General features: G+C 48.3%; 1 protein-coding gene across 7 annotated transcripts in view; it reads left to right on the forward strand.

Annotated features, from left to right (window-relative positions):
• The first annotated feature begins 1,368 nt into the window (after window positions 1-1,368).
• RREB1 (ras responsive element binding protein 1) overlaps window positions 1,369-16,380 on the forward strand; it is a 126,524-nt gene continuing 111,512 nt past the window's right edge. For 3 of the 7 annotated variants that reach the window (XM_071804552.1, XM_065830766.2, XM_065830764.2), the window contains exon 1: window positions 1,566-1,825. Coding sequence is in view for 2 of the 7 variants with exons in the window: in XM_065830764.2 (XP_065686836.1) it covers window positions 1,786-1,825 (40 nt within the window). In the remaining 5 variants the exon portion in view is untranslated. Of the gene's footprint in view, window positions 1,530-1,565; window positions 1,826-2,228; window positions 2,587-16,380 lie in introns of those variants that run through there. The other 4 variants (XM_071804551.1, XM_071804553.1, XM_065830768.2 and 1 more) reach the window with 2 other exon arrangements.

The raw sequence follows: 16,380 nt of genomic DNA on the forward strand, positions 1-16,380 counted from the left end.
ATCATCAGACCTACAGGTGTTTTACTTGGAGTCCAGGAGGGAAGAAGGTTATTCCCAACAGGAAGCACATCTGACGTCTTTGGGACAGGTCCTGTGTATTCCTGACTCGTATACCTTTATCCGATATTTGAAAAGAACAGTGCGAAGGAAGTAATCATGACACGCTACGGGTCGAAGACTGTGAAAAGAGCTGGTTGAGGGCTTACTGCCACGCACCTGGAATTTAGCCTTCCTTTCCACATGAATCCCTTTTCAATCAAGAGATAGGATACCAGGTAACTGGTACAAGCTTTTTGCCTACAGGCCAAGACTTTGTTTCTTTAAAAAACAGCCTGTGACTTCAGGTTCCATCTCACCAGTAACAGCTTTAAAGGGCCTAGTTTTAGTTGCTTTAGAAATAGCGTAAATAACAATTTCCTTAAAGTGTAAACTGGTTCTTCCTATGCTCATTATGGCCCTCCTTTCAAGAAGTTTTGCCTTTTTTTTTTAATGGAGCTTTCAGAATGGAATATTCCCAGATATTCTATTTTTCTGTAGTTATTTGTCACACAACTCTAAACCAGTACTGAAGTGAAATGACTCTGAACACCTCTCCATCACTTGTTTAGTCTTCTACATCCTTGAACTTCCACTGTAGTGGAAGTGATGGGAAGGACCATACGTGCAGCGCCATACGCAATGCCTGTGCACTTTGTAACCACATGTATTTGCAAACGTCCAGACCCTGCCTTTGGTTAGACACAGTATTTGGACTTCTTGTTCCTCTGCTGATGTTCCAGGTCCTGTAAAACTTCATGTCCTTCAGGTTTCGCCAGCCGGATGGATGACTGATCCCAGCCAGAATTCAAAACGCATAAAGAGGAAAGTTTTCTGAGGGGAAAAAAAAAAAAACCAAACACACACACACAAAAAAACCAACCCAGAAACAAAAACAACAACAAAAAAACCCCAAACAAAACCAGAAGCTGACTTCTGCACACGGAGCAGCGGACTCCTGCCTGCAGCTGCTGTACCTGGTGAGGCGCCGGGGTGGGAGGAGGAGCAGGAGGAAGATGCACAGACATTTCCACGGCCAGCGGAGAGCCCCGATGATTCCCTAAAGCCGGTAGCGCGGCACCGCCGGCTCCGGATGCGCTCCAGCCCCGTGCGCGCTGCGCGGCCGGGCACAGCCGCCGGCTGCCGGGGGAGGACACCCGGACACCCGGTTCGGAGCGCGGCCGCCGAGGCCCGCCCGGCGGAGCGGCGGGACGGCGCGGGGCGCCGCGTGGCACCTGGTGGCTCCCCCCCTACTCCCCCCTCCCGGATCGGGACATCCCGCTGCTGCGCTGCCGGTGCGCGGCGGGGCGGGCGAAGGAGGGAGGTGGGGGGTAAAGTTGTGCCGAGTTCTCTCCTTAGAGCCGCCCCTCCCTCCCCGCGACGAGGGCGAGATAGAGATGCTGTTTGCAACAGGCTGCTGCTGCTGCTGCCGCGGCGGTAGCGCGTCCCCGGGAGAGGAGCCCGAGCGACACGTGATGTGTCTCCTTATCAGGGTGCGCGGGGCAGCGCGGGGGCGGGCAGGGGGCGGGGGCGCCCGCGGAGCGCGGCGCGGCGGGGTCCCTAACCGTGCCCATCTCTCCCCTCCAGGGAGGCGCGGAGGACGGGAAGTTAGCGCGGAGTTGATGAACTTTGCACATCCACAGAAACGCCATTTTGATTCCTTTTTCCGGAACAAGTTTGCAGCTCCCTCCCGTGCGCGCTCCCCCCACGGCGCGCCCCCGCGCCCCCCCGGCGGCCCATCCTCCCGGCATGTCGCGGCGCAAGCAGCCCAGCCCCAGCAAAGTCCGGCGTAAGTACCGCGGCGCTGCTCGGCGGCCGCGCTCCCTCACAAAGGGCAGGAGCGTGCCTTAACTCCGGAGGGATTTTTTTTTAATTAAGCGGGGAGGGGGGGGGGGAAGAAAGAGGAGGAAAAATAAACTTCTGGGAGGGGGCAGGCGCTGGGGTCAGGACGTTGCAGCGTGTCCGCTGGTCTTGCGACTTCTTTAAAAAATGAAATGCTTGTCGTGGGGGGGGAGGAAAAAGTTTCCTTAAAAAAAAAAAAAAGAGGAAAAAAAGTTTGGCTGGCAGCGGTGGAGATGATGATGAGTTCGTGCAGCCTCCCTCTTCCCTTCCCCCGCTCCTCCCTCTCCTCTCCTCCCTCCGCGGCTCCTGTTTTTTTTTTTTTTTTTTTTTTTTCCCCTTCCCTGTTGCAGACTTTCTACCAACCAGCAGCACCAGCCGCGGCGTTTTGCCTTCAGGACCTGATGCTCATCCATATTAAACCGTCTGAGCTCAGGAATCCGGCCAGATCATCCCCCCCCTCCTGCTGCAAAGTTTATTTTTAACCAGCCACCGCCACAATTTGGATGGGGCTGCGAGGAAGCAACATCTTCTAGCCCGGCTCGCCCCCGTCTCCCGAGCCCGCAGCCGCTTGCCTTTTAACTTTTCCTTCGGGCTTATTTTCCTGCCGGCGGTGGTAGCGGGTCCCGCGGCGGCCCCTGCCCGCTTTTCCCGGCAGGGAGGGCCGAGCCGGAGCTGGGAAGTTGGGATGAAGGCGCCCCTTCTTCGCAGGTAGAGCAGGCTTGCGCCGCGCATCTCTACGCTGACTTTCCGCCCCCCCCCCCCCCTTCGGCGGGGCCGACCGGCCGCGCCTCCCCTTGGCACCCCGGTACCTTTCCCCTCTCCTCTCTCCTCTTCTTCTGTATTCTATTTTTTCCCCTTTCCTCCTCTTTCTCCACCTACCCCCGCCCCGGGGTAGGGACGTGCGTGTCCTTTCCCGTGCCGGCCCGTGCGGCGGTGGCGGGGGAGCCAGGCCGGGGGGGAGGGGGGCTGCGCTGCCCCCCACGGGTCCCCCCAGTCCCGCTGCCTTTGTGCGGTGCCAGGGACACATCCCTGCGCGGCGGGGCCAGCGGCGGGCACGGACTCCCGGGCGGCGTCACCACTACAGGAAGGAGCTGGGCAGCATCCGAGGTGGGGGGGTGGGGAAGAGGGGGGGTCCGTGGCCGCCTTCGCCCCTTTCACCCTCCGTCTTGGCGGGGGGAGCGGTGGAGACCCCCCTGCAGCGGCGGTGGTTGGGATGAAAACAAAGTTTCGGGCCGCCAGCGCCGCGGTGCCCGGTGCGGATGGGAGCCAGCCGCGACCCGTCTCTCAGGCGACTGCGCTCCCCATCGCCGTTGCTACGGGCCGGGACCCCCCCCGCCCCGGCGGCTCCGCGGGGCCTCGGTGAGGATGCGAGGCAGATCCTCCCGCCCAGTCATCATGCACGGGGCTGGCCTCTTCTTCCCCCCCCTTCCCCATCCTCCGGCGGTGCGGGGGGCGCGGGCCGGGCCGGGCGCGGTTCTTGTTGGGCAGAGCCGGGTCGGGCCGCGCTGGGCCGGGGAGCGCGGCGCGCCGAGATGCTGCAACTTTTTTTTTTCAGCAGAGGAGAGAGGGCGGTGGATTGAACTTTGTCATGTCGCAGATAAGTTTCCTCTGGCTTCTTCTCCCTGCACTTCTCCCCCGCCTCCCCTCCGCACGCACGCTGGCCTTTTTTTTTCCCAGCTATTTTTATTTTTTTAAACTTTTTTCCCCGGTCTCCAATTATCTTTGCCTGCTCGGCATCCTCGCCAGGTTGCGCAGGAGGAGGAGGAGGAGAGGGCTTCTCCTGGCTCAGCACATTTCCCAACTCGGCTGCGTGCCCCGCGGAGGCCCCGACACCTCCGCGCCTCGCCGCCCTCCCACGGCCGCGCCGGGGTGTCCGGCCCGGGGCTGATGCTCTGGTCCTGCCCGCCGAGGAGCCAGCATCCTGCTTAGGAACCACTGGAATGATTTCTGGAGGGAAAGCCGGGGGGGGGTGGAACACAACCGTCCAGTTTTAATCCCGACTCCCTGTTTCGCCCGTCTTCTGTTGTAGATAAGATTAAGTGTGGTTACCTATTTGAGAAAGTAGTTAAACGTCTAGTTCAGTGTGATTTGGGGGCAGTGGTGTAGGAGAGACAGCAGATGCAGTTGAGGTTTCTTACTGTTCCAACACAGACTCCAGCCTTGTGCCTTGAAAAAAAAATTGCTTATTAACAACAGGAGCAGTTGCTAAATAACGCCGTCTTGTCACCCTTGCAGCACACAGTAGACAGCTGTTATGATGGCTGAAATTTTTTTCGTTGAGGTCTGTCGTTTTGACACAAGCACCGAGTTTTGTTACCGCAGTTCCTGTTTTCCACAGGGTCAGCGTGCGTGAAAGGGATGCAGTGACTCAGGGTCAGGCCAGCCATATTTGTTTTAGGTTTTAATTTTCTCTTTGAAGACTTAAGGGTATATAGTCTTTTCTTGGTGTGCCTGCATAATGCCCATTAGCCTTAACGGGAGTTGGGTACATCCAGGGAAGAATAGGCCTTTTGTTTGTTAGAAACCCAGAAACAGCATGAATCCATCATCCAATCAATCAGAGGACAAGGGCTCTCCCTCACCTGCCGGCAAAGACACATCCAGCCTCCTCTATTGCTACAGGGCAGCTGTGCTTGGCTCACTGCGGCCTCTTCTGCTCCTTCACCTTCCTCCTCCTCCTGGCAGCTGTATTTGGAACTGACTTCGTATTGTGTAGTTGGAAAAACACCATCCTTAAAGTACAATCGAGTAAACTTTTCTTCTGCTCTAATTTCCCATGCAGCTTCTAGTTGTCAAACTGTTGTTTGTCCACCAGTAATGCCAAGTTATGTAGCCATCCTTACACATTTCTTTTAATAACTAATGACCCTGAAGAATATATATATTTGGCTTGATATTAAGATAGAGTATAACAAGATGTTTGCTGATTGTTTTCGGGTTTTTTGTTTGTTTGTTGGTACTGTGGTTTTGTTTGTTTGTTGTTGTTGTTCTTTTTTTTTTCACTTGGACCTAGATGTTTCAAGCTTTATTTGCTTGCGTATTTCAGTGTAGTGAAACATCTTATTCTGACTCAGTTCACCCGGGTTGTATGCCCATTCTTAACTCTTGACAATATTCAGTGACCCTCTGACCAAGTAGCTTTTCTTTTTGGTTCTGAGCATTAGGAGATTCTTGAAGTTCCAAAACTGCGAAAGCTGAATGTCATCTGTTAGTAATATCAATAATCTCCTTTGGTACCAAAGGCAAGTGCAGTGTTTCCCAAGGCATACAAACATTGACTTTGGTAGTGGCTTTCTCAGTCCTTAAGGATTTTATCACTTTGCCTGCATTGAAGTCACACTGCAATCATACGAGTAGCTTGACTTCAGCCTGTGAAAGTTCCTTCTTAAGCAGAAATAGTTTGTATTGCTCTCAGTGGGATTTCTAATTTAAATAAAAACTGTTCATGTACTTACATTGCATAGATTAAAAACATATAGATAAATCCTTTTGGTTATGTTCATTATCCCTTGTAAAAGTAGGTGGTGCTTAGAAGGTCATAGGATAAGTGTTGCTAAGCAGCTAAACAGAAGGATGCTAAAATTAACCTGAGTGTTTTTGTAAGGGATTCACTTTTTAAGAGGCAATAATTTTTATTGACTTAAAATACTATTTTTGATAGTAAAACATATGGGGGGAAAAAAAAAAAGCCACACAACAGAAACCTTAAATGCATGAATAAAGCTTTCCAGGGGACTGTGTCGAGTGTTCAAGTTAACCACATACAGGAGTAATTCCGTCCTTCCCCAGTATGCCTAAATTTTGCCAGCATTGGCAAAATCTTGATTTGTGCCCTTTGCAAATGTCCTTCCAGAGTTATCTGTTGCTCCAAGAGCGTCTGATGTATGTTGGATAGCAGCCTGTAGGGACGGTCTTGGAAAAAAGAAACTGCAAAGGTTCCCCAGGAACAGGCAGAAAACAAGTAAATCCTGTTAGTCTGTAATCTATGCATGTGCAAAAAAAGCCCCTTTTAACTTTTTGATGAATGATGTCTGAGTTTGGAAATCTGTGTTTTAGGTGTACACTCTTAAAACATGTGAAATCATGTCGTCTTCTTTCAGTGCAATAAAGGCTGTTTTAAAATGAGTGTATTATTGGGCCATGTTACTGGACCAGTTTGAGACGGCTGCCTTGAGGATGTGGTAGCTTCTTTCTTGGGAGATAATTGTCTGTAGAGGAGGATGGTAGTGCTGCTTTTGGTTCCCATGGAGGTAGTGAGAATGCCTGTTGCTCTGTATCTTTCTTTTACCTCCTTTCTGAGTTCAAGCAAGATGGTCAGTCATGGGATTACAGCTTTAAAATACGCTTTTTCAAGAGTATTCTGCAGCTTGGAAAGGGGCCAGGAACTGCATCGTGTTTTTTTGAGTACAGCTTCATCGTGGATGGAGTGCTCAGGTACCCTGCAGCTTTGCTGGGAAGTGTCTTGAGGAGCAGGTGTAAACTTTGAGGGTGAGAAGAAATCGCTTTCTGAGACCATGCAACAGTTTGCTTCTTATTGTGGGGTGGGAGATCTGAGTTGCCAAGTGGTTGTCCAGCCGTTAAAGCAGATTTTCTTTGGAGAGGTGTATGAAGAATCCTTTCTCTGTGCGTGTTGTTTGTGGTTTGTTTTTTTGTTTTGTTTGTATTTGTTTGTTTGTTTTAGTATCCTACATAAACCGGCACCTACGGGAGCTGCAGCACCCCGCACCCCCATTTAGGAGCATCTTTATAGGCGGTGATTTCAAATGCAAGACTTAAGGTATCTTTGGAAATGCTGTGCCTGTGATACACTGAAAAGTTAGCTGTTTGTGTGGAGCCAGCAAGGGCTTGAAACTTGCAGAACTTTGCCAGGCCAGGTTTGGTTATCAGCGTTTGATTACAAATGAAACTAGGTGAGGTTGGCTGAGGTGGGAAGTGCTGGCTCTGTTCTGGGGTACTTCTGAACAGGAATTTCAGGAGCATTGGCTCTTTGTTCTTCCTCAGTGCAAGAAATCTGATGATGGCTTATCTTTGATGTCTGCCAGTCATGATGTTTTTCCCACCTGAAGGTGTTCCCTCTACCCCACCCTGCCCCTCTGTTTTGAATTGCAACATTTGAGGGCCAGTGACTTAGAAGAGCACCAGTACCAGAGCATCTTGTCCCCCTTCCCTCAGAGCAGGGTGACAAAAGCTATTTAGAGCCTTATTATGAAATATTAAATGTACAAATAATTGCCAGCTGTGGCATATGCTGTGGTCTCCTGTTGGGTGGTGTGTTTGTGTTGTGCTAGAAAAGGGTCAGAACAAGGAAAATGGCCTGGACTAAAGGAAAAAGAGCCACTTGAAGAAGGGACGCTTGGCTCGTGGCTGTGCTGGTGTTAAACCTGTTAGAGCAGCCTCTTGCAGTCAGAAGGGAATTGTCCTGATGTAACTGAGCACTGCCTGGACCTGTGCTTCCTTTAGAAACAACACAGGCGTTCTGGTGTATCCTGCTTTTTTTTTTTTTTTTTAATAGTGGTGTTTCAGCTTTCAGGTTGGCCAGCCTGGCAATCAATAAAGGTGGTTGCCTTTGAATAGGTGCTTTACACAAAAGAAGTAGTTGGTGGGTGGAGACTGTTTATTCAGAGTGATTCAACTAAGTAAGGCCAAGAGAATCTGAATACCTCTTTAAAGATGCAGAGAAAGGCAGCTGTTTTAACAACAGGATTCACCTGCAGAGTCCCAGCCATCCACAGAGGTGCTACAGCAAGGGAGAAGAAAAGCTGTCAAAATCCCCCAGGGGCGTTGTTAGGCTCCTGAACTAAAATAGGGATTCCAAGGACCATTAGAGAGGGAGACCTTTTGGGCCTTGATTACCTCCTTCATCTCCTTTACCGATCTTCCCATAAGAAACATGTGGAATGCAACTTTCAAATTCCACTGTTTTCCTGCACCTAGCTTTCCTGAGCAAAAACGTTTTGTGTTTAATCTTATTTAATTATTTACTTATTTGATCTCAGGATTTTGAGATTTCTTTTTCCCTTTGAAGAAGACGTTCCCTCATCCTGGTGTCTGAAGTTTCTTTGAAGATCCATTTCCACGAAGGACGTTATTTGTGTAGAGCTCTCAAAAAGTGTGGGAGAACTTCTTGCACACAGTGGCCAGGTGACTTCCCAGTGTAATTTCTGTCAGCTTTGGAAAATGGCTTTTTGACTTTTAAGTCGCTCTGGGTAAAATGTACATTAAGCATCTTAGACATTTTCTATGCTGGTGTGCCTGAGTGACTTGCCAATTCAGTTGTAAAACATGAATGTATTTCGTGATTAATAGTGGAAGTGCCAGCCTCTGATACATAGAAGACTTTTCCACATGTCATCTCCTGGTGGATGTTTAGCAGGTGTTAGCATGTGTTTTCTTGAAACAGTACAAATGTACTCATAGCTGTTTCAGGCATGTGTAGCCAGCATCATCCATCCTTTGAAAATGGAGGATGATCAGCCGTTGACAAACCTTTTTTTAGTTGGTTTAGTCATGTGCTTCCTTTCTGAACATGAGAGAAGCAAAATGTTCACGTTGAAGTGTAGCTGGCCTTTGCTTTTATCGTGTGTGATTAGCTGGCTTTAACTTGAGCCCTTGTTAGTCCCGTTTCGTACAGCAGGTGATGTCAGTGTTCAGGTGTATCTCCCTGGGAGTGCTTTGCTCAGAGCGCTTGCATCACAGCAATAAATTCCATTCCCGTGTTCAGGCCACGCTCCTTCACACTGCTAACGCTACGGCTCAGACAAGAGAGAGCTGCTTTGGATTTTGCACCAATAAACAGCAGTACTTCCTTGTATTTCCTTTAGGGAGCAACATCACTTTTAATTTGGACCACTCACAGCTTTGGGTGGGGGAAAGAGCCTAGTTTAAGTTCCTCTTTTTGTTACAGAAAATGCACTTTCTTCATTTAATTGAGTTCATGATGTCTCATTGCTCTTAGTGTTTGCAGAACATGAGAAACAGCCAGGACGTGAATACCTGCGTGCTGTTCTTCATTCGTGGGTGCATTCTTTTCTGATGTTGATTCAGTCACCTCTGTATTGAGGACAACAGGTGGCTGTGGTGTCTTATGCCTGTGCTTGCCTGCTTGTCCCCTCCTTCTCTGCAAAAGCCTTAAGGTACCCTGAATTGGTGTTCACTCGGATAACTTGCAGAACAACTCACATATTTTGCTGTCTATATGTCCTGATGCTTTTGGATGGAAGGCCCAGGAAGTGGGGTAGAAGCCGGTTGTGGAAGAGATGTGGCTGGGTTACTAAGGGCTTCCGTTGGTGAGGTTTGACTGTCATTTTCCAGGGGAAGAACTGTGAGTGCAATGACAAGTCCTTTTCTAGAGAGATGTACTTAGGCCTTGTGCTTAGTTGGTTTGAAGGGTAGGCGTCTTTTGGTCTGTTTTTCTGACAGCTGCAGGTACCACTTGTTCTTCGTCCTTATCAGATGGCCCAGCCAGGTGTCACTTAGCACATCTTACTACGTTTCCAAGTAAAGTTCAAAACTATGGTCCTTGGCAGCTTCTGGAACAAGTCTTGGAGCAACTTCCAGCCTTTACAGCAGATAGGTGGCTTTTCTGCTTGGTAAGATCTCCTGGAAATCTTTGAACTGTAAGGAACCTGACTCCCCATGTTGCAAACGGGTAAAGAGGGCTGTATCACAGTGCCTCTATTTCCCTGGCGTAAACTCAGTTTATTGTTGGAAACTGTGCTTTTCTTTAAATAGTGAAGAATTTATTTTCATATCAGTGCTTCCTACAGTTCTCTGTGGGAGAAATCCTCTCCATCCTCTGTTTCCATTCCTCTCTGGTAAATGGCAGCATCCTTTTGCTGAGTGTGAACTGGTCACCATGTTCAACCTAAACAGAGGGTGAATTTCTAGGGGTGGGTGAAGCGATCTGTACCTTGGAGTGGATGCCAGTTACCTTGGGAGGAAGCCATGCAGATTATAGGCTCTGCTGTAAGGAACCAGTAGATTCTGTAAACTCTGTATTCCCACTACCTGTAGTTGAAGCAGTTCCCAGTCTGTATTTGCAAAGCTTTTTGGAACTTGTAAGCTCTTTAATTCTAGTGACTGGATATTTTTCCATGGTTCCTTTTTCCCTTGAAAAAAAAAAAAAAGAAATAAATGGTAAAGTTATTCATTTTAAATGCACAAAAGTTAAGGTGTTCACAGAGCAGTTAAGTGGGCCAAGCTGAACACAGATCATGCCCCGGTATGGTTGCTATTATGTGTTTAATAAATCAATAGATGTGTAACTAGTATGTAGAAGTGGAAAACGTGGCTTCATTTGAATCAACAGCAAAATTCTTTCAGGCTTCACTGGACTAAGATTTTATGTGGGGTACATACAGCTGAAAGCTCTTGAGCATTTGTAGCATGAAAGACGCCAGGAAACTTTAAAAAACTGAAGCACTAATAGTGTCTTTGTATTTTTCTGGTGCTTGAAATTCCAACAGATGTAATTACAAAGTCAGTGCATCTGTTTCAGGAGCTTGCTTGATAAATAGCAAACTGAATTTGAGATGTAATAGGCTATTTTGACTAAATTGTCTTCTGTCCTGATTTTGAGCATCGCTGAAACATTGAGGCCATTGCTGCATCCTTTTTCTAAATCCTAGAGGCTGTACTTTAACTTTCTAGTGTGTATTTACCCTGGTGAATGGGAGGAGGACTTGTCCTTCCCAGGCCTGCCCTTCCCTGCAGGAAATGGGGAATGTAGAGAATTCTCCCCGAGGATGGATCTGGGGCAGAGATGGCCCCTGTATGTTTGGGGCCAGAGTTTTTATTTACACCATTGCGTAACTCGTAATCTCCATAGGAAAGATGTGGGTGAGTAGATTTGCAGTGCCACTGACTTGCATGTGGCTGTGGTCTGCCTGATAGCTGACGTGTGCTAGTATTGCATAGGAGATGTACTGATGCCTGCCTGGGGTTGTCCTGGAGTATGGGGTGACCCTGTGCAGAAGGATCTGCTGTTGCCTGACTTTCGGCCTCGTGCATTGGCAGCCTCTCTCGTGCCTGCACTGTCTGACTTGTCTGACTTTTCAGTAAATGTTTCCCTTTGTGTGCTCACTGTCTTTTTCAAAATGATTGCTAAAAAGTATTTGGGCCAAAAATGATTTACAGTGGACAAGAAGATGCCAGCAGCATGTGCAAATTGCACGCTATAGTTCCTGTCCCAGCTCGTGATTCAAACAGAGCTGGACAACCCAGTAGCACAGATGCAGATTATGAAAGTCCAGACGGCTGATTTAAAAATTTCCACTATTTCTGTTAATGGATGTTTATATGAGCTGCCTAGTCTGAAGACCCGAGAAATGAGCTGGTGGTGGTCGTCTTTGTTTAATTCCCAGTATGCAGATGCCAAGTGTTATGCTTTGATTTCCTACACTGTAAACTCTTTGGGGCAGGGATCAGCATTCAATTACCAAGTTTTGAAAAGCCACCTAACACGTTGTGGAACTGACCTGCTCGGCACTACCTCAGTATAAATGTTTAATTATAACTATCTTCTTACCCCGTAGCGGAGCCTTTCCAGATATCAAGGTTGAGGCATGCTGGGAACCTGTGCTACTGCTGCTGAGGTGTCTGCATATAAACAGCTTTGGTTGCAAGGCAGAATTTGGGCAGCTGTCATAAACGCCTAACTTGCACACAAGGGACGGATTCTTTTCTTTTTTTTTTCTAATTTTTTTTTTTTCCCTAGGCAGTATAGGTGCGAGTATATACACGTGTTCAGATATCCACATTGATTAGTTTAGAAGCAAATACACTCCTAGCTTTAGTACATGTTTTAAAGCATAACAGTCAGACCATGTCCTTCTCTCTCCCTTTTGCTTTCGGTCTGTATGTAAATATGACAGATACCAAGGTTCTGAAACTTAGACATTAGAAGAAGAAACTGGGAATAGAAAGATGTCACCCCCACTCAATACGTCACCTTTCCAGGGCTGAAATGAAGTGCAGTTGCTGGCTCCTGCCTTTCACAGAGTCATCTACTTCTCTTGCCTTGAGTGACTTGTGTTGTAGCTTTAAACTGAATTCCTAAATCATCCAAACAGCGATCTATGTATCATTCGTTATGTTTATACAACATGAAAGCATATGGAGCAATGGAAACATCTAGAAATTAGACCTCCAGAGAAGACTCCCATTTTAATTGGGTTACTTACTTGGATTAAACCAACCCAAATTTAAAACACGTGGGCTCACGTACTAAACCAGTTGCATTTTCAGCACTCCAGGAGCCCATCTGGGAGTTTATCGGTGTGTTGTCAGTAGCATGTTCCAGCCAGCTTTGTAAGAGCAGTTTGGTGTTACTAAGGTTGGAATAAGCTGATGTCAGATTTTTGTCCACAGTGCATAGCAAGCAGAGGTCAAACACTTGTACAGCCGGTGATACTATGACTTGTTAAGAATGTACGCAGCAGGTCGCTTTTCAAAACATCTTTTGAAAAGCAGCCCGTGAGAGCAGGGCCATGTAGAAGAGACGTGCATCTTCCTCTGGCATCAGCAAATGGATGCATCCTATCGCATTGGACTGCTGAGCATGTTTAGTCATGTTACTGTAATAAGCTCTGGGAACAGAAATGGGTTCTGCCCTGCCGCGCTTTGGGAAGATTTGAATGAATTTGACTGGTTTGTTACAGGGAAACTCCTGTTTGTATCTGCTGCTTTTGTGCTGGGTACAGCAAAGGAAGGAGTCGAGTTTGTGTCTTGGCTAAATGGGGGTTTCTTTGCAGTTTAGGATTGCTAACATTACTTAAATTCTTATCCCTTAGAAGAGGTGAAATTAAAAAAAAAATTGTGAGTGACTCGCAGAATTGCCAGTGTGTCTGGTGCTGACAGTGTACAGATCTGCTTGGCTTCGAGACTTCTCTTTGTCCAGACAAACTATTAGGGACCATTCTCTTGCTTCCAGCCATAGCCTTCAGGCATCCCTATTTCTCCTGCCCTGGTGAATCATCCTACAACATATGCAGATGTACATTTTAAATGTGCTGTGGTAGGGGTTACTGTCTTTATACTTTTCTTTTTCTCTTAACACAGCTTAGCCTGATGGCTCTCAGGGTGTTTTGTAAATTTGCTGGGGGGGGTGTGTGTGTATGTCAGAGGGAAGTCTAGATCACGCCAAGCACTGATCCTGCAGACACTTTAAACAGAGATATAATTCTACTTAAGTAGGTTGTCCCATTTAAGTCAAAATACTGGCATGGGCGAAGTTAAGGGAAGTGTTTCAAGACTGGGGCCTGCGTTTAACTTTCAGAAAAAGTATTCCTGACACAAGCCAGAATCTTTAACCCATGTGAGCTGCAGCTTCAAACTCATCTCGCTGACTTCAGTTCCTGACCTACTTGAGCAGCTATTGCTCGGCCCCAGCACATGTCGCAGGTCTTGTGGCCCGAGAAGAGCTGGCTTTGAAGAGAGATGGCAAGAAATGTGGCCGTGGACCCAGATCCTTTGACGTGCAGTGTCTGCAAGAGTTAAATGAAAGCACTCCAGCAGCTCATGTGCTCTCTCCAGTGTGTGCATACTTTCCTAATCTTGACATGGGGTCTGAGCTGCAGGCTCCGAGGGTGTACGTGAAGTTGGCTTGGCTGTCACCTCTTCGCTCCCCGCATCTGGCTGTGGCTCAGCACGGGGACGCTCCCTGCCACCGGGGCTACCGGCTGCAGACAGCCAGCTGCCTAAAACCCGTGCCTGTGGGATTGGCTTGGCCAAAAGGTGCCCCGGTGCACCTCACCTGCCCCGGCCATGTTTCCTGCCCTTGCCGGGAGCACCAGAGGGAAGAAGTGCTGCGGTGGCCCCCTGCCTGCATCTGGAAGATGTCTCGCACCCTCTTTGTGCTCTCAAGTTGTTCTGGGTGAGCTTTCTGCTGCTCTGCTATCATCATTTGGCTGGAGAACAGCTGCCTCTGAGGATGGGTCTGCTTTAAAATAGGGGAACAGCTGTACGGAGCGGGGCCTGCGGGCCAGTCTCGGATGCTGGCAGGCCATCCCCACACATGGGGAGAGGGAGGACAGAGCACGTGCTTTTTTTTCCTCCTCTAGGTGACAAAGTCCTAAGGGCAACTTGGGCCTCGGCTGTTCAGGAAGAAAAACTGCAGTTCCTTCACCCCACAGCACGCTGTCAAAAAAGTTGCTAAGCGTTTCTGACCAGAGGCTGGAAATAAAAGCCACCCTTTTCTTTTTTTTTTTTTTTTTTTTTGCTTAGGTTTCCTTGTAAAAGCTGCCAGTGGCCACCTCGCCCCACCCTGCAGACGTGTGGGCGGGAGAGGGGGTAGCCGACAGGAGGGAACATCACCAAAAAGGCAGAGCGACTTGGCTCTCAGCCACACACAGGAGCAGGAACAGCTGCCTGGATGGCCCCTGGAGCCTCACTGATGTCAGCCTAACCAGTGCTCCTTAAAATGCTGCACCGCGTGTGGGGGACAAGGGGGAGCAGGGCTGGGAGCAGGTTTGAAGAAGTAAACAGTACACAAAAGGACCCCTGTCATTCGTTTTTCTCTCCCCTCTTCAAAACAGACCTCTGATTTTATAGGAATGGGAAGGTTTTGGATGAGTGAGTGAGAGTTAGGAGAAATTCATAAAAGTAGAACAAGTTACTGAAAGCAAGGAGCAGAAAGGATAGGTGTTGTAAAATTTGTGTGTGTCTGCAGTGTGTCTGTTTGCTTGTTCTTTTTCCTTTTAAGAGGAGTGTGGCTAGGAACAGTTTGGTGCTGTTGGATAAATCTGTCAGTGCCATTCCCTTCTCTCCCCCTATGTTGTCTCTGAGAACCTGTCACACTGTGACAGATCATACTGTCAAACATCATACTGTGTTTGGAAAGCGTCTGGCTTGCCTTGGGATGCCGTATAAAATACGGCAGGATGTGGTATCCTGCGGGGAGCACGTCATGTGTGCTCGCTTGGCCTCCTGCGCTTGCTTGAGCAGAGGAGGGGAATGCACATCAGAAGAACACAGTTGTTCGCAGCTCCTTTCCACTCCCCTGTGTTGTTCCAGAGAGAATGGTGCTTCGCATTACCCAGGGCTTTTACTGAAGCCGTCTTTTCCTCCTATGTTGATACCGAGGTTCCCTGATGGCAGGAGCCTCTGTGTGGTTAAGGGTGGTGGGGCTGTCTGACCTCCGTGACGTGGGATGCACAGTGAATTACCAAACTGAATGAATGTGAGTTCCTCTTGGGCCTGAGATCGCTTCTTCCGATGTAGTAGTTAATACAGTAGTTTCCGAAAGGCGCGAGAAAATCTGACGTGTAGCTGGAAGTGCTGAGGGAAGAGGATACCAGCTTTTCCAGAACTGTGCTGCTCAATCACAGAACGAGGTTGAACTGGCCATGAAACTGGATTCCAGGGTGACGTGGTGATTGCAGTCTCCACTGGCTTTGCTTCTTCCCACAGCTGGGGAGTTGATTTTCCCAGTAGGCCTGTGCCAGCAGAGTCCTGCTTCTAGTCTTGTGGTGTTACCCCAACACAGAAGTCATGCTTGAATTGCATGGAAGCGGTATGCGGTGCACAAACCTAGGCGACAGGGGTAAGCTAGCCTCTCAGGGCTTGTTGCAAAGCTGAATTTGCAAAATGCTGTCACCATCAACGCCAGTGTAATAATAAGCTGCCGAGATTCCGTCTTGAAAACCAGCGTGATACAGGCGTTTGAGGAGGAGGGTGTTCTGCTCTTGTATAAGGCTCTTGCATTTTGTTAACTCAGGTTAACTTCACAAGTCCGGTTAACATTTCCTACATCGTTCCAGAATTCTTGTAGTAATTAGCAAAAATGACACAGGGTCACAGCAGTTGTATGGGATCGAGTAAGTATCTATTCATGTTCTTTTCAATTGGGACAGTGGCATGAAGAATTTATTTACTGAAGGTCATAGAAGGAGACAGTAACAGAGGCAGCAAAAGAACCCAAATGCCCTAAATCCAGTCCTCTGTCTTCACTGTTAGATCATGCTTCCTGTCTAGGCAGATGAACCCACATAAAAACCTTGGTTCACAAACAGATGACATTCAAGTACTACCAGCATTGTAAAATATGGCTGGGGCTAATATATTTGCTGACTTTCATCTTGAGTGCTTGGTGGAACACCTGTAAGTATTTACATTTTAACATGAGCTTTTGTGCTTGTGAAAGCCGACAGTTTGACAGCAATGACCTCTCGCACAAAAGCCTGAATAAGTGATGAACTTCTAACAAATCCATGACCTGAACTCTGCTGGATGCGTATTGAAGGCGACAAGTTAATATGGCCTGTGGCAGTCCCAGCAAGAGGTCTGGCTCTGTGCTGGACTCTTCTGCTGGAGGTGGTCCATAGACGTGCCTCTCACCACCATCCCTGCCCAAAGGCCTGGAAGTAAGTGCGCCTGTACTCACTGCCTAGGTGAGGGCCCCAGAAAAGTGTTTGCTGCAGAAAGGACTTCAGTTTTTCCAGAGGTTTCTCATCCTGCTGCTCTGCTCTGAGCCTGGGCAAAGGGCTTGGTGTGTGTTGCAGAGAA

Source organism: Patagioenas fasciata, chromosome 2 (genome assembly GCF_037038585.1).
Source record: "Patagioenas fasciata isolate bPatFas1 chromosome 2, bPatFas1.hap1, whole genome shotgun sequence".
In the NCBI taxonomy this organism is placed as follows: domain Eukaryota; kingdom Metazoa; phylum Chordata; class Aves; order Columbiformes; family Columbidae; genus Patagioenas; species Patagioenas fasciata.